A 22,301-nucleotide genomic window follows, 5' to 3' on the forward strand; every position below is an offset into this window, starting at 1 on the left:
AGAGGTATGGCTCCTGAAATTCTTAAAATGGTCTGTATTTCCTGGGGTCCCACCGTTGATCTTAATTTTAACCTACAGTTGATGGGGGTAAGGTATGTTGGTTACAAGGTCTTTGTTTTCTAGTGAAGAAGTCAGTGTGATGATTTAGGGAAGAGGTCAGTGTGATGAATACAGCTTTGCTTTCAGAATGCATGTAATTAAGATGATGAATTGGGTTAGACTAGAGTTGAGACAAAGCTGAAACAGTTTCTTGCTTATTAACTCCAAGCTGAAATCTTGTTGGAGGTAACTTACAGTATTGCCATGTGGAAAAATGGGAAGAAGATTGGAGAAATGAGACAGTGTTATACGACTACTATCTGCACTGGCATTGGGTCTTTGATGGATTCGTTGGTGTGAGCCACCGCTAAATAGTAATCCATTTATGAGGGCAGCCATATGTGAATTGGATTCTTCATGATCCATCATGGTTGACAGAGTCAAATGCTCTTGTGAAGTTGGGCAAAGCCCTTTACTGTGGATGGTGCTGCTCCCTACATTTTTCTTGACTTGTCACACAGCAAAGATAATTTCCATTCTCATTGGTCACTGGGAGAGGTGGCAGAGGAGGATCCAGGTGATAATTTTCCCGTGACTGGGTTCAGTTGTCCATCTTTGTGCATCACACCTGATTATTTTATTTCCCCTCAGAGTTGATGTATTCATGGCAAAAAGCCAGCTTGCAATCTTTGCATGATGAGTATTAGTAAGAACATTTCAGACCAACTTCAGTGATGCAGTGATAATGTGATGTTTACATTTAATCATCTTCAAATAACCATCTGAAATCAACAACACTTATGATAAACTATCAAGCCCAGCACGTCCCACCAAAGACTGAAACATAGCCAGCTCAGACAATCTTATGGACCTATTCATAGAAGGATGTTTGACCTAAATTAACTTTGCAAGAAGGTCATCTACCCTCTCTTCTGATATTCCCAAACTGGGAAATTTACACTGGGACTCTGGGTGGCTTAAAAAGGCCTGACTTATCATGCTATTCTGGGCTGTGGTGCTTTTGTTGGTAATTTCTAAGGGCTATAGGTTGGTGATTTACTATGGGAAAGAAAGGCTGTCCCATTTGACCTGAAATCAACATGATGCCCATTCAGGGGCAATCCCATTGTCTTTACTTGGCGGACTAGAGCAGAAAATAGCCAGGACCAGGTGTATTTAAATAGATTGCTAGATTGTATAAAATAATATTAAAATTATTTGACAATAATTTGCTTTGTTGGTCGCTTGACTCCCTGACGACAAACACTGTTGTTTTTCAGTTATCAAATTAAGTGGCTGAAACATTTGAAATTCCAGAATTTCTGCATGCCTGATATGCTGTGCACATCGTCCTCTTTTTCACCCCAGCACTCTCTCCCTCACCCAACCCAAGTCTGTTTTTTGGTACATGTCATACTTAGGATGTGGAAAGATGTCCTGGGCAATTCCAAGTTTTTTTTTAATAGAAAGGATGTCCTTTAATTTTCATAGTAAATGCCCTAACCTGCCCTTTGTACCTGCAACCTTACTTGTGCTCTGCCAGAGTTGTAAAAAATTGAATGTTTTAAAATCAATGTTAGGATGCTGTTGAATCTTTCGGTCTGATGAAGAATTGAAATGATTTTGGGAAAACACATGGAATCACAAATCATTATTCAGTTAAAATCAAGAGACATTATTGAATTGTTGTTTGGCAGCAAACTAAACAAGCTAGGTTGATAGGGAATTACTGCATTTATGCCTTCAAAAACATGTTAAAAATATCAGTATCTAGTTTTAAATGGGGTAAATCATGTTTCACAAGATTTGGAGTGTCAATCTGGCCCTCCAGCCAAAGTAGTTACACACCATTAGAATATATTCATAGAAAATAATTTTCACTCTCTAAAAATAATACCTTTGAGATCCTGTTTCTCCGAATCATTTTGAAGACAATTTCTCATCTGATTGTCTCTCAAGGACAGCCAGATTTATATCCATTTCTTTGGGATATAGTTGCAGCAAGTTATGTACAGGGAAATTAACAGCACTATGCAACTCAGAATTCACCAGAATTAGAAAAAGAATTTCTGTCTTATTCTTTGACTACATTTCCCTTTTATTGTAGTTTGCCAACTTTTGCTAACAAGCTGACTGTAACCATCTTGGGGATATAGTGGAGTAACAGTTCGATTACTGGACCAGCTGTCAGAGTTCCAGACCATTTCTTATATTTCTCATATTTTCCTTAGAATATAGTAGGAGGCTATTTGGCCCATTGAGTATATGCTGGCCCTTAGAGCAATCCCATTCCCCCGCTAGTTCACTGTAACCTATTCTTTTGCACGTGGCCATTGATTCCTCCCAATTCTCCTTTTACCCACCCACAAGGGAAAATTTAAAGTACCCAATTAACCTACCAACAGGCACATTGTGAGATGTGGAAGGAAACCAGAGAACTTGAGGATACCTTTGTGATTACAGAGAGAAGGTGCAATTCCACACAAATGGCACCAGAGGTCAGGAACGTACACTGATCCATTGAGATGAGTTGAAATCCCACTGTGGCAGCTGGGAAATTTAAATTCAAGTAATTAAATAAATAGAGGATTAAAACTGGCCTTTAGTAACTGTAACCATGAAATTGCTGGATTTTTGTAAAAACTCATCCAGTTCACTCATGTCCTTGAGGAAATCTGTCATCCTTGCTTGTTTTGAACCCAAATGTGAGTTTAGACTCACCAATGTGATTGACACCCAATTGGTCTTGGGCACTGACATCCACATCCTATCATGGAATGAATTCTTCAAAAAAAAATTGCTTTGTTCTGAGATGATCCATTGTTTCGAAAGGTTCTCTTTTTCCAAGCATTCCCAGATTGTTCTGGCCGTATTGTTTCAATGAAAAGCAGCTTTAAGTTATTCCAGCTTGTTTTTTCCCCAACCCACGCACCATCTCATTGTGCACTTGATTTTGCATTAGAAATGTGATGATGCCCTTGGCCCACAGAGCACTGACACAATTTAGAGGTATCTCTGAGTGGTTTCTACATAATTCTTTAATTTCAAAGGTGGAAAATTTTTAAAAGTCACTGACATGTGTTTTGTGATACTTGTCTAATCTGTAGAATCAAATTCTGCCTCTTGTCCAGCGCCAACCTGCCCTTCAGCTGAAATCAAGCTAGTCAGAATTCAGGCTAGTAAGAGTTTGTGTTGTTGTGCAACTCTCAATTCGCCCATTTAATGAGCCAACTAACTTATTTATGTCTCACCCAGTTTTGTAGAATGCACGGTGTTTTAACTGTAAGAGAGTGAGGTGAGATCAGAACTCAAAGTAATCTCACTTCATCAATTTGCTGCAGTCAGGCACTGGATCTTCATTCATAAGTAAAAATACAGATCATTGTGTAAAGGATTTTCTATTTTAAAGTTCTATGGTTTAACCTATCTAAATGTTTGAACAGTTCATTTGAAAGAATTACAGGTGGGATTTTATCCATGAACTGCTATGAAAATAACTGGAAAGTATCACCTTTCCCATTTGAATGTTAATGTGCCAGAACCTGCTTGGGAAATGTGAACAATTTTGTGATAAAACTGCCTGCATGTCTCAGCATAAATGCTGCTAAGCTTGGGATCCTTGCTGCAAGGGAACTCCTGAACATTTTGGCCACTCATAAGTATTTTAAGTGTTTTTATTTAAATTCTGAGTGGTTTTTAAGACTTTTGAGTTTTATGTTTTTAAGACCTTTCAACGTTTCTGAATGTGTTAAAGTTTTGACAGTCAGTTAAACCAGAGGCATGACCAAGTCAACATTTTTTTCTGCTGTTTCTTGGGCACAGCATGATGTGGCACCCACATAACAGTGTGATATTGTGCAAAGCCCTGCTGACACAGAAAGTCTTACCATTTTGGATCAGGGAGTCTTCAAACAGAAAATTGAAGAGTGGATTTAGAAAAGATAAACCTGTATATATGGTCACGAATGAGTGTTTATGGTTTGACATTGGTGGCAAATTCTAGCCCAAAATCTGAAAAAGTGAAATATACACCTTCAATTATTATTTCACCTCAGGTGATGATATAACTTGTATTTTCAGAAGGCAGTAATAAGAACACAGAAGCATTATCAGCATTCCCTGTACTTAATAATTCCTTTATACTTCATTCAGGAGAGAGTAAAAATAATAAGATATGCAAAAACAAAATGTGCCAAAGGTTGTTGGGATACTTAGTCCGATTGGAACACATCTTAGGTTGGTGCACAATACAAGAGCAAAAAAATCAGAGGCATTGGTCACAACCTTTAAGATCTGACTGGATGGCACTGAAAGACTGGGGTGTTGCTTGTGTAGTGTTACTTTTTGAAAAAGGGAAGATGAATAGACCAGGAACCTTCACACTGGATGGTATTAATGAGGCAGCCGATACTACAGGCAAAATAATGTTACATTGCAGCCTTAAATAGGTAAATGAGCGGAAGCATGGCAGATGGAATACAAAGTGGGAAACCAGTGGTGTAATTCTAGAGGATGGATATGAAAAGGAGGTATATTGTAAATTGCAGGATTTTAATTAAGTTTTGATGAACATTGGAACCATGGAGTCTGTACTCAAATCTTTCAAGGTGATTAAAAAGGATGTGGTTACTTGGATTTAGAAATAAAGGCAGTTAGAATCTTATCAATCACTGGTTAAGCCTCCGCTGGAATATTGTGGACAATCAAAGACAATGTCACATATCTGTAAAAAAAAACTGAAAGGTCTCAGAGTACAAAGGAAGTTGTCAGAATGTTACCTGGCTGGAGGAACTTTAGACAAGAGCAGACATTCAGCCTGTTTGTTCTGCTTATAGCATAAAAAAACAATGGAGTACGCAAATGGCAGCTTTCAAAATGAGATATTTCTAGAGTCAAATAATTCACGCTCTCTGAGAGGTGCGTCCATAACCATAGGAGTACAATTATTGATAGCTCTAGAAGGAAGAGCTGTAATATTTTTGGTTTGCATTGTCAGGACCATTAATGCTGCACCTAAAAAGGCAATGGAATCTGATTGCAATATTATTTAAAAGGGAGTTGGACTGATTCTAAATGAAGGACTTAAAAGGATTCAACATTAAACTTGTTTGGGAGTAGGCACACTGGCAAAAGTAATAAGCAAGCACAAATACAATGGACCTTATGGTCACCCCACCCTTCCAACACCACCACCCTGGTGTAAATTTGAACAATTCTACTGAAGTTATTTTAATGTAAACTGTAATTCAAAAACATACAAGAGAAAGCACAGTGGCTGAAAAGTTAAAGAACATGCCTCCAAATCAATTCATATACACCTTTTTGTTAATTCATGTTTATCAGAGTGTCACAACAGGTAGTATTGCTACCTCATAGCTCCAGAGAGCTGGGGTTTCAATCCTGACCTTGGGTATTATCTGTGTCGAGTTTACATGCTTTGTGACCCAAGTGGGTTTTCCCTGGGTGCGCCAAGGATGTGATAATTGAATTGGGGACATGAGTGAGACAATGGGTTACAGCCAAGCGAATTGGAGAATGGTAGTGATGGATTGACTTTGAGAGCCTGCAGAGAATAGATGTGCCAAATGGCCTCCGATGTTATAAGAAAATATGAGAAGTACAAAATATAAGCTGAAAAGAGCATTATCAGCATGATGATTTGGCAATTATGGTGAAACATTTGTTTTACTAGTTAATGAATATTACATGGAATTGTGAAATCGAAGCAAAAATGCTGGAAATACTCAGCTGATCATGTAGCATCTGTGGACAGGGAAACAGTTAATATTCCAGGTATTGGTATTGGTTTATTATTGTCACTTGTACCGAGGTACAGTGAAAAACTTGTCTTGCATACTGATCGTACAGGTCAATTCATTACACAGTGCAGTTACATTGAGTTAGTACAGAGTGCATTGATGTAGTACAGGTAAAAAAACAATAACAGTATAGAGTAAAGTGTCACAGCTACAGAGAAAGTGCAGTGCAATAAGGTGCAAGGTCACAACAAGGTGGATCGTGAGGTCATAGTCCATTTCATTGTATAAGGGAACCGTTCAGTAGTCTTATCACAGTGGGGTAGAAGCTGTCTTTAAGTCTGGTGGTACGTGCCCTCAGGCTCCTGTATCTTCTACCCGATGGAGAGGAGAGAAGAGAGAATGTCCCGGGTGGGTGGGGTCTTTGATTATGCTGGCTGTTACACCAAGACAACGAGAGGTAAAGACAGAGTCCAAGGAGGGGAGGCTGGTGTCCGTGATGCGCTGGGCTGTGTCCGCAACTCTCTGCAGCTTCTTGCAGTCTTGGGCAGAGCAGTTGCCGTACCAAGCCGTGATACCTCCAGATAGGATGCTTTCTGTGGTACATCGGTAAAAGTTGGTGAGAGTCAAAGGGGACAAACCAAATTTCTTTAGCCTCCTGAGGAAGTAGAGGAACTGGTGAACTTTCTTGGCCGTGGCATCTACGTGATTTTGACCAGGACAGGTTGTTGGTGATGTTCACTCCAGGAACTTGAAGCTGTCAACCCTCTCGACCTCAGCACCATTGATGTAGACAGGTGCATGTACACAGCCCCCTTTCCTGAAGTCAATGACCAGCTCTTTAGTTTTGTTGACATTGAAAGAAAGGTTGTTGTCAGTGACTTTTCATCAGAATTTGGATTCCTGTTAGGCTCAGGTCTTTACAAAACAAACAGTTCAGTTGCAGTGACCTTGAGACTACAACATCCCATTTGCAGCAGTTTTATTTTCAGTAGTATTCTCTTATTTTCATATCCTTGGCTCAAATTTTGATTAATAACACTCCTGTGAAGCAGATTGGAATGTTTTGTTATGTTAAAGATACTATTTACATGTGGGTTATTGAGTCCTGATGAATTAATAAACTGTAATTTTGTTCTGCAGGATGGATTTGCTCCTCCAGATGATGATGACATTAATATAAGTCACCCAGAAGATGACCAGGATGAATACTAAGTCTATGTAACTGCTACCTATACCTTTCCTGATCTGTCTGCTCTCTGTGATTGAGATCTTCCCAGGCTGTTTTACTAACATTAATTAGAGTTGAGGTTTGTACAGCCACTGCACAATCACAATAATCTGTACACTCTGTATCACAGATTGCTACAACTATATCATCCTCATCACTATTACTGGCAAACTGTATTATAAAATATATTTAATTTGTATATTTTTCTTAAATGAGTACCTTGCACTTGGTTTGAAAGTAATCAGAAATCCAGGATGATAATGCAAGTTGTTTGCCTTTGTGTTATAAGCAGCATGCAGTCTAGGTTTCTTTAAGGTTGAAACAGCTTGGATATACTTAAAGTCACTTTATAACTTGTGAAAGCATGAGGATATTTTAGCAAATGGTTTATGACAGGGAAGGTGGTGTTTCTATAGTTTTATGCAAATTAGCTTTAAGAAAGTGACTTGGCGGATTGAGGTCAGGAGATTAAAGTTTAATGCTTTAAGGATAATTATTATTGTAGTTTGCTATATACATGAGGAATAAGGGACGCTTTTGATGTGACTAAGATTAACTCAATTCCAGCTGCTTTCCATCAGAAACCACTAAAATATGCCTTTGACATCACATTTTGCACCGCCTCTCTGATACTGTGCCCATGACACTGGTGTGCGGAAACAAAACTTGCATCTGTGAAATTTTATTTAAAATAAACGTGTGAAAAATAACAGATGCTTTGTATATTTAATGTCTATTTTGTTTAAATGCATGTTTGATGTTTAACGCATTAGGTTTTGACTCATTTCAGTCAGAAGGTTGACCTTAATTGACATTAGATTTATAATGAAAAGACTTAATCAGAGCTGGCTTGTGAATGTTAATTCTACTAATTATTGGATGCTAAGATTACACTGGTACCATGGCTTGGTGCTTCAGTGCTACACCTCAGAGCACTGATTGGATCTCCAGGTCAAACACTTAGAGGTACGTATCCACCTCTAGTCAAGGAAAACTGAGCTGTGTGTGCTGCTAGACCAAGAACCTAGTGTGAACCCCTCCCTATCCACTGTTGGGAACCTGTTACAAGTTCCTGCTCTCTGCTGGCACTGACACGGCAATTACCCATGGGTTGGTGTGGAGAGCTGCCTGTGAGGATGGCTATTGGGGGTGGGTTGGGACAAGTAGAGTGGCTGTTCAGCTCTGACATATCTCAGAGCTGCACCTTGGCTAGCAAAATGGATGCAGACATTGGGGGAGCTAACAGTACCCACTTCATGTGTTGATGCACTGCCCAGATCCTGCAGTCTCTCATCATCACTTGTTTGATGTAATGGAAGCTGCTGTCCACTGCTCTTTTGTTTAGCTGTACATGCACCAAGGCCAGTGAACACATTGAGCTTGTTACAACAGTGAACCTTCTGGGCTGGGGAGGGCTGTGCAGCCCGAGAAAGAGAGGAGGACACAACTATTTCCTTCACATCCAACTGGTGATGGTGAGAGAAACCATAGGAACTAGGCAGTTTGTCAACACAGGTGCTGCCATTGGCCCAACAGGGACCCCACATCTCTGTGACTCTGTCTGTGCTGAGCAGCTGCACTGCCCAGCAAACACCAGCCATCGTAAGCAGCCTTTGAACACTGAGCCGGGGCAATTCATTGCTGGATTTTTTACCACATTCTGGAATAGTGGCAGGTAGTATCAGGGAGAGCAGGGGTTTAGGCAGGTTCTGGGCACGGCAGTGCTGTCAGTAACACATCTCAACATGTATAATTCTCTAATGAGCTATTCAGGCACTAATGCCATTAGTGCTTTCGTTCATGTGAATGCATCCTGAGCACTAAGTAAGGCAGCAATGAACACTGATTTCCACAATTGGGTTGCACTGAGTTATTTAAAAACCTGCCCTAAGAGCAAGTTTTATATCAAGTTCCAGAAGATTATTTTCAGTTAGATAAATATTTTAACTTAAATTTTGATGTTAAATGACTATTTAATCATTTTAAAAACAAAACTTGAAAAATTGATGGCTTTGGCCACCCGCTTATGGCACACTCAGTTCTAGGTTGGAAGTTGTAGGTTAAATCCCCCTTTAGAGACTACAGTATAAACTCGGGCAGATTTAAAGGATCCCATACACTGCTTTGAAGTACAGGGATGAACTCATCTGATTTTCTGGCCAATATTTGTCACTCTGTTAACATCAGTAAGAAAACTGATTATCTATTGAGTATCATATTTCTGTTGTGGGATTTTGATGTGCAATCTCTATTCCTACAGTAGTGATTGCTCTTCAAAAATAAATTAATCAGTTGTAAAAGTTTTATTATGCCCTGAGGTCATGAAAAATGCTGTATAAAATGTGCTTTTTGTCGCTTAAGACATCCATCGCCCTTTCCCTAATAGAAGAGTTTCTGTGGACTCATTACAATGAAAATGATCTTTTCATTGCATATTATTTATTGCATAACTTTGGTATTGCCCTGTTTAGTGTTTATGTCCTCTTGGGTCTATCATCATCCAGTTCATGCTCCTGATTGCCAGCCTGGCTCAAAGCACAATTAGGATACTTTTAACTGCCAGGGTGGATTTTTATATTTATTCATTTTTTAAGATCTGTGTACTGCTGGTATTTATTGCCAATCTCTAATTGCCCTCAAGTGGACGATGGTGGACCACTACTTGAAACAGTGCAGTTGGTCTGAAGGAAATCCCACAATTTGGACCCAGCAGTGATGAAGGAGAACAATATATATTTCCAACTAAAGGTGGCGTCTGACTTGGAGGGGAACCTGCAGGTGGTACAGAAGGCACAGGAGACTGCAGATGCTGTAATCTGGAGCAAAAGAAAACAAACTGCTGGAGGAACTCAGTGGGTCAAGCAGCATCTGCGGAGGCAAAGGGATGGTCAGTGTTTCAGGTTGAGACCCTACATTAAGACGAGTTGACCATCCCTTTGTCTCCACAGAAGTTGCTTGACCTGCTGAGTTCCTCCAGCAGTTTGTTTTTTTGCTGCAGGTGTTACTGTTCCCCTGGACATCCAGCTCTTTTTCTTAGTGATTGAAGTCAATGGCATGCATGGTTTCTTAAGTGCATTTAAAAGCCGTTGACAGGGTGGCTCGGGCGTAGCTCCAGCAATCCAGATTCAACCCTGACCTCCCATGTGTTCCATGGAATTTCCATGTTCTTCCTGTGACCTGCATGGGGTTTCCTCCAGGAGTTCTGGTCTCCAAATACCACAGGTGTGCAGGTTGGTAGATTAATTGGCCTGGTATGTAGGTGAATGGTGTAATCATTGGACTTGTGAGTTGATGGGAATGTGGGAAGAATGAAATGGGATTACTTTAGGCAGATGCTTAATGGCTAATGCAAATACCCTTTATTCTGTATGAACTATGCCCAAGGCCTCACCCTCTTGCGAGCCAAGAACTAGGGTAAACTCATTAGGGACAGAGGGCAAGTCAATGCCTGCAGGAAGGAACACTTCAAAGACTTCCTCAATTGTAACTCTGTCCCTGATAAGTATACCGAAGAACTCCATTCCACATCAATGTATTTGGGCCAGCCTTGTTGCCACTCCTGACCTGTGGGAAATGGAGAGGTGCGTATCTAAACTCAAAAATAATGAGGCCTCAGGAGCAGATGGCATCCCGCTGATATCATAAACATTGTGGAGAAGAGCTTCAGTGATGTAGAATAGTACAGCATTGGAACAGGCCCTTTGGCCCACCATGTCTGTGCCGACTAATCCACAATCTCATTCTCATTATCCATAATCTCATTATTTGTATCTGGGAAGAGGAACATATTCCAGGGGACTTGAGAGATGCTTTCAGAACCATTCAGACTGGTAGGATCTGGAGGGAGTTGACAAGAATGTGGGGAGAATAAAAATGGGATTAATGTAGGATTACTGTAAATGGGTTGGTGTGGACTCAGTGGGCCAAAGGGCTTGTTTCCATGCTGTATCTTTCTAATTTTACTTACAGCAGCATAAGAAAATGTGAAAAGTGGGAGGTCAAGTGTGGGAAATCAACAGGTTATTCCAATGAATAGTAGGTGAAACATTAACTGTGTGATGTGTGCACATTGATTGGATGTCCTTTCTGAACAAGAAGAATATGTGGACAACAAGAATCATGCAAGTCTTTTATTGCTTCTGGGTAGTTCTGACGAAGGAATGCACATTAACCTCAGCATAACCTCTTAAATTACATTTTACAATTGTGCTACCATATAATTCCATGGACAACTGGACAACTACAAAAAAAACTTAAATCATTCTGTGCTGATGTGATAAGGTTTCTCAAACCAGGAGGTGTGTGCACTCTTGCAGCTGCATTTACACTAGTTGGAAAATTGTCTGCTGCTAATGACAAAAGTCAAAGTATGTGTTCAGTCACGGTTATTTTTCTTCTCCTCAGAGTTTAACAGTAGGTAATTATAGAAATCTTGTCCCCCCAGAGTTTAAATAGCTCAGTTGTTATCCATTTTTGAGCTCCTCTGTTTAAAGGCAGAATACTGATTTCGTCTTTGACGAAGGTCACAGCTGAAAAAACATAAACCACCTTCAGAGAATTTGATCTCTTGAGGGAATATTTTTCACCTTCTTACACATAGACCAGCCTATAACAGCTACCAAAGTGGCAGATGCTCCCAATTTACCCATAGATGTAGAGCAATGTAAATAAATTAGCAGGAATTACAGAAAAATAACCAATTACAGTGCAGCTGCAGTGCTCATTTTACATTTGTAAAGCAAGGAACAAGCCTGCCAGATCGGATACTAGAAATTTGGTAAATCCTGCTGTGTCATAAACAAAGATTTTTGTTTATATGATAGTGAGCAACATTTAGAAAGAGTAACTTACTGATCAGTTCCGGAAGCTTCTGCTGAATTCTTATTTGAAAATTGAATTTGAGACTGCTGTGCGGTGGTAGTGAGGTCACTGGGCAAGCCCCATATCAACGATTCCATTGGCTTGGGATTGCAGGATCTCCATGACTTGAAGAAGAGCATCGAGAGCAGCACTGTGAGTTCATATGCTTAAACATAAGGAAAAGGATATATGTTTGTGAACTGTTAAAAAATCACACCATCTGATATTTCTCTATGCAACACATGGAGAATTTGTTTTCCTCGCACTGCAGAGGGGAATGGGGTGGAGATCACTGGAGGCATAGGAGCTTTGAATGTTTTTGCTAGTCAGAGCCCCAAGAATTCTTAATCTGGGTCTGCATCAAGTACTGAATTGTGCAAGTTGTGAGGAGTGGAGATGGGAGAGCTGGTTACCGTACCTGTGTAAGTTTGTGGCAGGACAGAGATAAAGCTCAAGCCCCACCACACAGACCTGAATTTAAAGAGACAGCATCTCTGATGGGATATCCTATACTTTGGTATACAGGAGGCACAAGGAAGGTGGGTCTGCAACATACTTTGGGGAAGATTGCCCTACTTATCAGGTAGGGTTTTTGCTTTGGGCATGATCAGGAAAATGGCTTCAAATTTGTTCTGGTTAGCTTACATTTCAAGATTCCATGAATATTATTTTGCATAATCAAAAGATTTCCATGGAGCAGTGTAATTGAATATACTTGACTCTTTTTCCTACATTAAAAATATTTCTTGATATATTTAAGGCTAGTAATCTATTCCTCATGTAAGAATACAGACAAAAGTTAATTTATGATAAAAAGTAAGCTTAATAACAGTGCCTGTTATGTTATTAATGAATAGTTGATGTAAAATTGCTTAAAAAGATATACTGAACAATTTGTTAGTTTAAATGGAGTAGACTAGTCAATTTCCTTATAGATTAAATACTTTTGAAATGAAATTTTTTAAAAATTTCTGTTGTAGTGTCTGTGTCTAAGAAATGCAGGACAATTCGAAGAGCTTTCCTGAGCCAGCAGAACCATTGAACACCCAATTGGTGGGTGAATTGAATCTTAACCAGTATCATCTTCTGTCCCTTAAGACTGAGGATAACTGGTTTCCACTCCAGTTCTGACGAGTGGAAGGTGCCTGTGCATGAGTTCTTTTTGCTAGCAATTACATAGTCTTGACTGAATAAAATCAATGACTGAGCCTCCACAGCCATCCAAGGTCGAAAATTCCAAAGATTCGTCATCCAATGAATGAAGGAGTATCTCTTCACTTCAGTTCTAAGTGACCTTCCCCTTATTTTGATACTTTGAACCCTAGTTCCAGACTTCTCAGCCAGGGGTCTACATCTGCATGACCTACCAGAATTTTATACGTTTCAATGATGTCACCACTTATTTTTCTAAACTCTAAAGAATTGGAGACCATATGAAGACCTGACATCCAAGAAATCAGTCTGGTGAATCTTCACTGATTGTTGTCATCAGTGAACATAGCCACTTCCGACATTATGGAAGGTCTTTGATAAATGTCTGGAAATGGTTGAACCTAGGACACTACCCTGAGGAGCTCCTGTAGTGACATCCTGAGGCAGAGATGATTGACCTCTAATAATGAGAATCATCCATATTTGTGCAAGGTATAACTCCCAACATCTGAGTCCCTTCCTCTTTTCCAGTTGAGTTTAGTTTCACCAGGCTCTTCAATGATGCACTCTTTCAAATGGCTCTTTCAGCCATGGTCCTGATGAAACTCAAACTGGACATTAATGAGCGGGTAATAGTGCTTAAATGCTACTTGGAAGGTGCCATCAGCACGATGGTCACTATGAACGAGAGTAGACTGAGCAGTAATTTGCCAGATTAGATTTATCATCTTTTATGGACCAGGACATATCTTGGTAATTTTTTTTACCCTGCAGGGTAGGTACCATGTTACAAGAGTTTTGTTCAAGGCCCGGTTAATTCTGGAGCACAAGTTTTCAGTACTATACTGGATGTTTCTTTGGTTCTTTGCTGTATCCAGTGCTTTCAGCTGTTACTTGATGTCATGTGGGGTGAATCCCATTGGCTGAAGATTGCTTTCTGTGATGGAGGGCATCCCGGAACATGCATTGAAAATGAAACTGGAATCATGACTGAGCATGGTTGTGAACAGGCAACTATGATTCAGTTTCATTTTCAGTGTACGTTGTCCATAAACACACTCTTCGGGATCAATTGTGAGGGGTGCCTGTTGAGAATGAGGGGGACGTTTGTCCTTTTTGTTTTTTTAAATAGTTTTCCTCACAGAACTTGTGAGAGAATTGCATTTATCTTGACTTTTAAAAAATGTGAATTTGAAGAAGGTCTTTTTAAACTTTGGATTATAACGATTGAAGTTATGTTTGAAGTACAGGCATTTCACTGTGTCAAATTTCACAGCCCACCATCTGTTTCCAACTGATACAAAATAGTCTAATTATTTATCCATGGCCAATCAAACTAAATAGGCTCTTTAACTTCATGTGTCAGAAAATGTTTTCTTCAAATCCACATCTCCAAGAGAGAAGAACAGAAGACCAAGGAAGCTTGTTCATGAATAATTTGTTGAGAAAGTAGTCTGAAAACAGCTCTGGAAGACAAAGCTGGAATAAATAGGCCTTATTCAGACCGGAAGGATGTTACTAGTTAGTGCCCCAAGGATCAGTTCTTGGCCCTCAATTATTTATGATTTATATTAATGACCTGGTGGATGGGGCAGAGTGTGAGGTATACAAGTTTGCTAATGTTGCTCAAGTAAATTGGAGGGCATGTTGTGAAGAGCATATTTAGATCTGCAGCAGGTTATAGACAGGTTAGTGAGTGGGTGAAAACATGGCAAATGGAGTTTAATGTGGGGAAGTGTGAGGTCATGCATTTGTGTAAGAGGAATCAAAAGGCAGACTATTATAAAATTAAGATTTAATTTGACCCATCAAATCAATGCAGGCTCCTCATAGAGCAATCCCATCCCCCTGTTCTTTCCTCATAGCCCTGAATTTTTTTATTTCTGAAAAGACTATTATATTCCCTTTTGAAAGCACAAGATGATTGTATCCAGCTCCCCTACAGGCAGTAAATTCCAGATCACTCTCTTACGCTGTGAAAGTGTGCAGTGCTGTTTACCTCAAATAATTTTATCAGATACTCCTATTGTGTAAATAACATATTTCTATGAATGTTGTATTAATGTCTGTATTATTTAGCATGAACCCACTGCTGGTATCTTACTGTGTTTTCTGCTTCTGTGACCTTGTAAATAAATCTGCATGTTACTTATAGATGGAGCACAATGATCTGCTGAGTGGTTTGAAATGTAATTAGCAGCCTTTGGAGCAGCATAAAGAATTCAAGTGGACTCTGTAGGTGGTTATTGATGCAATATAATTAAGGGATAATTATTTGGCCCTTGGTGTGCTAATCCATTCACGGCATGTATAAAGGTGCTGGATGATAGGATACTTCATTTCCTCATGGAAATCATCTCTCTGGCAGAAGCAAAATGCTGAAAGAACTCAGCATGTCAATTAGCAATCCATGATGAGAAAAAGAGACAACATTCCAAGTCAGTCCCCTTCATTAGAATTGGAAAAGTGAGAAAACAAGCATGTTTCAAGTGAACTAATTTGACAAGGAAAGCAGACCCAAAATAAAACATGGGAGAAGAAATTGGATTCGAGGATCAAATGATGAGAAGGACTTCTTTTCCTCAGTCTGCTTAAGGAAAATTATTCTATCAATGCTTTGGGAGGAAAATAATTTCAGATATGTGTACAGGACAAAATTCTCAATCAGTTATGGCTCCAACCCCATGTTGAAAGAGAGAGTGACGACAAAGAGACTGCAAATGCTGGAATCTGGAACAATAGATGGAACAGTGGAAGAAATCAATGGGTCAAGCAGCATCTGTGGAGGCAAAATGTGCCAGTCAATATTTTGGATCCTGATGCAGGGTCTTTCCCACCTGGTTCCATCTGTGCATCATCCCTTCCCCATCGGGTCCCGACCCTCCCCTGTACTGCTACGTACTGGCTATCTTTTCTCTCTCAATCCTGATGCAGGGTCTTGACATAGACTTTCAGATTTTGCCTCCAGATGCTGCTTGACCTGCTGAGTTCTTCCAGTGTTCTGTTTTTTTACCCCTCTGTACTCATCCCATTTACCAGCGTTTGGTGCAAAGCATACTGTGCCTTGGGATTCAAATGCTTGGCTAGATGCTGCTTAACTGCTGTGAGAGTACCTGCCTCTATCACCTTCTCAGGCAGTGTGTTCCAAATTGCAACCACACTCTAGGTGAAAAATCCCCTCCAAACCTCTACTCCTCACCTTAAACCTATGCCCTCCTGTCTTAGATGTTAGCATCACTGAAAGTTGATAACACACACAGGCGCTGGAAGAAATCAGCAGATTAGGCAGCATCTATGGTGAGAAATGGACAGTCAATGTTTCAGGTCGAAACCCTTAATCTGGTTCAGATGAAGGGGCTCGACCTAAGACGTCGACTGTCCATTTCCCTCCATAGATGCTGTCTGACCCACTGAGTTCCTCCAGTGCCTTTGTGTGTTGCTCCAGATTTACAGCATCTCAGTCTCTTGTGTTTCCTGAAAGTTGATAAGTTCATTTGGTCCAAATGGGATGTATCTCATATCCAGTCTTTGTGAAGGAACCACGGTTACAAAATATAAATCCTCATTGGATGCACAAGTACTGCTAGGGATTGCTAACATTATACCTCAATTCAAGAAACAGAAGAGAGACAAACTAGGAAGCCAGTCAGCTTAATATCAGCAATGGAAAAACTATTAGAAGCCTCTATCAGATACAAAGTAAACTTCCATTTGAAAAGACATAGATTAATCAGCATCATTTATTAAAGGCAAATTGTATTTGCCAAATTTGATTAATTTTTTTGAAGAGATAATGGAAAAAGTTGATCAAGATATTGCATTAAATATATAAGTGGACATCAAGATAATATTCGACAGTGTGCTGCATTGGAGGCTTGTTATGCAGATGGAAGCCTATGGCAGTCAGGATTTGTCATTAGCTCTGTGACAGGAAAATAAAGGGCAGTGGTGAATTGTTTTTCAGAATGGAAGGTTGGTTTGCAGTGGTGTTTCTCGTGGATCAAATTTTGTAATTAACTTAATCTCAGGTGTAGGAAGTATTATTAAAAACCTTGCAGATGATGCAATACTTGGGGAAAACAGCAGCAATGAGGTTTAACATTGGCTTGAAAAAGATATAAATATGATAGTAAAATGGGTAGAAGTACAGCAGCTGAAGTTAATTGCAAAGAAGTGTGAAATGATGTAGTTTGAGTGGAATACATAAAACTCCTATAATCTGGCACGATTGGCAAATTGATGGTGCATGACAAGTAGATTTTCTGTACTATTGGATGTTTTTTCTATTAATACCTGAATTACTAATTAATCTTAAAGAAATTACAAATATGATAATAAATTTCCAAGTGAACCAGTTGAAAGGGAGAGCTGTAACTGGGGCCAGGTAAGTTGAAAGAGAGTGTGAAAAATGGAGCATAAATGGCATAATTTTGAAAAGTGTATACAAACAGAGAAATCTTGTCCATTCACAAATCCTTAAAGGCAGCTTGGGAACTTGATAAAATGGTCAACTAAGCCCGTAGGTTATTTGGATTAATAAATTGAAGAATAGAATAAGAAAGCAATGAGATCAGCTGGTTATTGTGGGCAATTCTGGGCACTGCTCCTCGGGAAAGATGTGAAGGTCTTAAAAATGGTACATGGAAGATTTTAGAGATCAAGGACTTGGGTATGAGGAAAGATTAGACAATTTAGGAATGTTTTCATTGAAGCAGAGGAGGTATAGAGGCTACAGAGAGGTGAGGAGAACTCTTTTCATTCAGACAGTTGTTGGGATCTGGAACATTATCTGAAGAGGTGGTGGAAGCCGATTCCACCAATAAGTGTAAAAGGGGGTTGGTCAGGTTCCTGAGGATAAGGAGCTGTAGGATTATGGGCGTAAACCAGGGACATGGAACTAAACAGCTAGCACAAGCACAGAGGGCTTAATGGCCTGCTGCTGTGTTTTAAGTTTCTACGATTCTAGGATTAGACATAAACATGTTCTCCAGCCATTGAACTTAAAATATTTAATCCCATATTTAATTCTGCTGTTTGTCCCTACTGAGTGCTACTAGAAGCAAAAAAGAACATAACTACTATCTTGAAAAACAACCTTGTTTTTGAAGCAAGAGCTAAGAAATAAATATGAAAAGATATGAATTTTTTTCTGACAATTAATTCATAGTTCCCTCATTTTTTTTCATTAATAGTATGTGTTCAGTAAATTCACCAGTTCCTAATTTCATAATAGTAGACATGGAATTAGTACAAATGCCACAGTTTACTTTGGATGATTACCAATTATGTTCCTATTATTGAAATAAATGTATCACAGCTCTGAATAGGTTTAATATGCATCTTCAAACTTCTCGGTAAGATTGTGGTCAACCACAGCATCTGTAGAAGTGTGTCAATGGAATGGATTTTTGAAGGAAAATTCTCAGCATTAACCAAAATTTCTTCCCAAATATGAATATGAACCACCTGGAGCACAAGCCAACAATCACCTTCATAAGCTTTCTCAACCTGTTTTATAAATGTTTCTGATAGGACAATTTATACATCCTTTTCATAAGGACACAGTTATCGATATTTTGTAGAGGGAGGCCCTTGCTGGTGTTTACACTCTGTTAGGCCAGTTTGCATCTCCCTCAAAAAAAACCTTACATATTAATTTTTCAGCTTTATGCCTCAGGGTTAATGAATGCAACACAATGTGGAGAAACTGAAAAGCCTAAGGGGCAGCGCAGAGAACACAGTTGACAGGCCACTTAAACTTATGGAAGTAGGTTTATTTTGAAAAATAAAATTGCAGATGCCAGAAATAAAAAGTTGATGCCCAGTAGGCCAGGCTACATCAGTAGAGAGAGAAAGTTAGTTCATGTTTATGTCAATGACCTGAATGAATGATGAGAGGTTATTGATTGTTTCTTCTCTGCCAGCTCTTGCTCCACCTGTTCCTTCCACCTTTTTATACTGGCCATCTCCCCTCTATCTTTCAGTCCAGATGAAGGGTCTGAAAGATCATGTGGACTGAAAGATAGAGGGGAGGTAGCCAGTATAAAAAGGTGGAAGGAACAGGTGGAGCAAGAGCTGGCAGGCGATAAGTGGATCCAGGTGAGAGGGGGTGATAGGCGGATGGGGACGAGAGGTGGGAATAGCGTCAGAAGCTGAAGGTGATGGGTGGAAGTGACAAAGGGCTGAAGATGGTGGAATCCGATCGGAGAAGAAGGTGGAGCGTGGAATAAAGGAAGGGGGATGGGGAGGGCAGATGGTAGTAGTGGAGGAGGAGAACCAACGGGAGTGTATGGGTGATTGGCAGATGGAGAGGGTGGAGGAGGGGTTAAAGAGACAGTGATGGGGCTAGATAGATCATAAGGAGAGAAAAAAGGGATATGGGGGGAGTGGATTAATGGAAGTTGGAGAATTCAATGTTTATGCCATAGAGTTGTAGACTACCTGGGTGGAATATAAAGCGCTGTTCCTCTAATTCGTGTTTAGCCTCATCTCGGCAGAAGAGGAGGCCAAGGACAGACTCATTGGTGTGGGAATGGGGAGAATTAAAATGGCTGGCAACTGGGAGATTCAGATGGTGACCAGAATGCAGATGTCCGGCGAAGCGGTTTCCCAGTCTGCATCTGGTCTCACTGATGTCGAACTATGCACCTATGAGGCCAATTGAGCAGATGGAAAATAATATCTAAAAATGTGAAATCGCTTCATAGATGCACAGAACAGAAAAAGAGTATGTCTTAAAATGGTGACCTATTAGGAACAGAGCCAAGGTTACAGTCTCAGAACAAGGGCCAGACAGACCATCCAGGACTGAAATGAGGCATTTTTTCAGTAGGCGGTGAATATTTGTGATTCTGGAGGAGCCCCAGTCATTCAAAACGGTGAATGAATTCATTCAAAAAGTTCAATCAAAACGGTGAATGATAGACATGTGAACGTGAGGCGAATCAAGGGATATGAAAACAGTGCGGGAACATGGCGCTGAGGTGGAAGACCAGATCTGATCTTGACGAACAGTGAATGAACTGGGAAGACCAGACGATCGGCTCCTTCACCCTCCTTATCAATGAGCAGGAACGTTGATACGTAACGTTCCGTCACTCTTCCCTCCCTTCCAATAGAATCCTCCTCCCCCTCCCCACTGGAAAATGCTGCACGTTTTTACGTAATAACGGCGCCCAGGCGACGTGGCGCCCCGCGTGCGGAGCTGGCGGCCTCGGGCGCTGTGATTGGACGGGAGGCGCCGTTTGAAAGGCGCCGGGCCGAGGAGCGTTGCGAGCAGCCGGTGGCGGTGGCGGCGCTCGGTGTCCGCAATGGCGTCCTCCGGCAAGTGGGAGATCGTCAATAAGAAGAACAAGAAAGCCACCTTCACCAGGAATGAGAAGAAGCTGGCCCGGAAAGCTCTGTCGGAGAACATGCCTCGGATAGACCCAGTCCGTGAGTATCGAACATCGTGACCACCCCCCTCCCCCCTTCCCGACAGGGGCTCAGCGCGGCGGCCACACGGGGATCGGGGCGGCCTGATCCGGGCCGGGAAATGGTGGCGCCCCGGAACGACGCAGTGAGGATAGTCTACTGCCGTCGTGCGTTCAGAATTTTTAAACTCTGACATCTTGCTGCGAGTGACACTCTGTATTTCCAGATGCTATCATTGGAGCAAAAATAAAACCCACCCCAAAGCTACTGGGTATCCGATGTTGGGGGGGGGGGGACACACACAGAAGCAGGTGAAGCAGTGGGGAGGGAAAGAAACGAAGTGGATGTTTTGGGTCGAGGGCCCTTCATCTGGTGAGGAGTGCGTTTAAATTGCAGAGAGAGGGGGAGTGGTGAAGGAAGGGATGCCAATGATAAGGTGTAGACTAAAGCTGTTAATTACTTTAAAAAGCAGTAGTTGAAATAGGAGAAAATTGAGAGAGAAAAGTGTAGCGGCATCAAGGAGAGGAATTAAAGAGGTTCCTAAATGGCGAATTAAAGTATCCCTTTAATACTGGCACAGAAGAGTTGGGGCCTGGGAGGATGAGCTACGATCATATTGAATGGTGGGCCAGGCTTGAGGGGGGTGAGTGGCTACTGTTTTTTTGTTTTTATGTTTAACTCGCTGCCTGACATCTCTCTATGCCCTGCATTGCTCCAAAGTATCCCAGCAAAAGATCGAAGACGAGCCTTTCTGCTTTTGTTTGGGTACTGTGCGGACATTTGGACTCAACTGAAGTTAACGATTTTGGGAGTCGCTTTATTCCCGTGGATGTGGCTATAATTTCCGTTTCAATATTTTTCATTTTTTCTCTTTCCAACTTATTTTTTAAGTAATTTTACCTTCCCAACTTTAGGCAGTACCCTATTGCAACCATTCTTGTTCTCTCTGTAACTTAAAACATGCTTGTCTTCTCAGTTTTCCAGTTCTGATGAAGAACCATTCACCTAAAGCATTGACTCTTTCTCTCTTCCTCTTCACCTGCACCCCCACTGCTGAGCAATTCCAGTATTTTTTGTTTTTGCCCTGTTGCTGTGCCTGGCAGGACAATAGTTTAATAATCTAATGTTATTTGTACTTTCCTAAACAGATTGTAATATAGAAAGAATATTTTTGAACTGCTTTAACTTTGTAATCTAGCTATCTTGTTTGTGCTTGCATTAGTTAGATTTACTTTATCTCTGATTAGAAGCTAAAGTGTTTTACTTTTCAACAAATGGAAACTTCCTCTGACATTTTTGGTGGGGTTGAAAGTATGATTAAACATTGAAAGTTTCACTTTTGAATGAAGGGTGACTTTATTTTGGTAGGAAATTCTAGCAAATTTAAATTTTAACTACCCATGTAGTAATGCCATGTATCGTGTGCCACGTCGTCTATACCATTTATCTTTCCTCATTCCTCTGGCTGTTTAAATTGAAGATAAGACAGTGAAAATAAATGTACGACGTAGTCAGGGGTTTCCTGTACTTCCTTTGCCAGTGTGGCCTGCACACAATGTAGTTTGTGCAATACTTTGCTGTAGTATGGCTCAAAATTTCTTCATCCAGATTATTTTGAAAGTGAGTGTTACATTGCAATGGTACTTGAACCCTTCTTTGTCATTGGTGGAAATGCATAAGTGTTTGTTGCTGATGATTTAATTTGGAGTGTTGCCTGCACTGAAATTGCCCAGCGTCCGCAGGGTAATAGAGTTTATTGCCTTTTTTGTCCTGTATGACTTAAACATTCAAGTAGCATCACTTTTATGTTGATGAGTTATTAATTGGGCCATCAAATGACTCTTGTAGCA

At 40.4% G+C, this 22,301-nt stretch overlaps 2 protein-coding genes across 5 annotated transcripts in view; both read left to right on the top strand.

Annotated features, from left to right (window-relative positions):
* mapre3b (microtubule-associated protein, RP/EB family, member 3b) overlaps window positions 1-7,736 on the top strand; it is a 57,830-nt gene extending 50,094 nt beyond the window's left edge. For all 4 annotated transcript variants that reach the window (XM_052024588.1, XM_052024585.1, XM_052024587.1 and 1 more), the window contains exon 7: window positions 6,939-7,736. In XM_052024588.1, the coding sequence (XP_051880548.1) occupies window positions 6,939-7,010 (72 nt within the window). In that variant the 3' untranslated portion in view covers window positions 7,011-7,736. The remainder of the gene's footprint in view (window positions 1-6,938) is intronic.
* A 12,499-nt stretch (window positions 7,737-20,235) lies between these two features.
* Window positions 20,236-22,301, top strand: part of tmem214 (transmembrane protein 214) — a 40,889-nt gene continuing 38,823 nt past the window's right edge. The window contains exon 1 of the mRNA XM_052025234.1: window positions 20,236-20,472. Within this exon, the coding sequence (XP_051881194.1) occupies window positions 20,349-20,472 (124 nt within the window). The 5' untranslated portion in view covers window positions 20,236-20,348. The remainder of the gene's footprint in view (window positions 20,473-22,301) is intronic.

The sequence above is a fragment of the Pristis pectinata genome, chromosome 10, assembly GCF_009764475.1.
Source record: "Pristis pectinata isolate sPriPec2 chromosome 10, sPriPec2.1.pri, whole genome shotgun sequence".
Lineage (NCBI taxonomy): Eukaryota > Metazoa > Chordata > Chondrichthyes > Rhinopristiformes > Pristidae > Pristis > Pristis pectinata.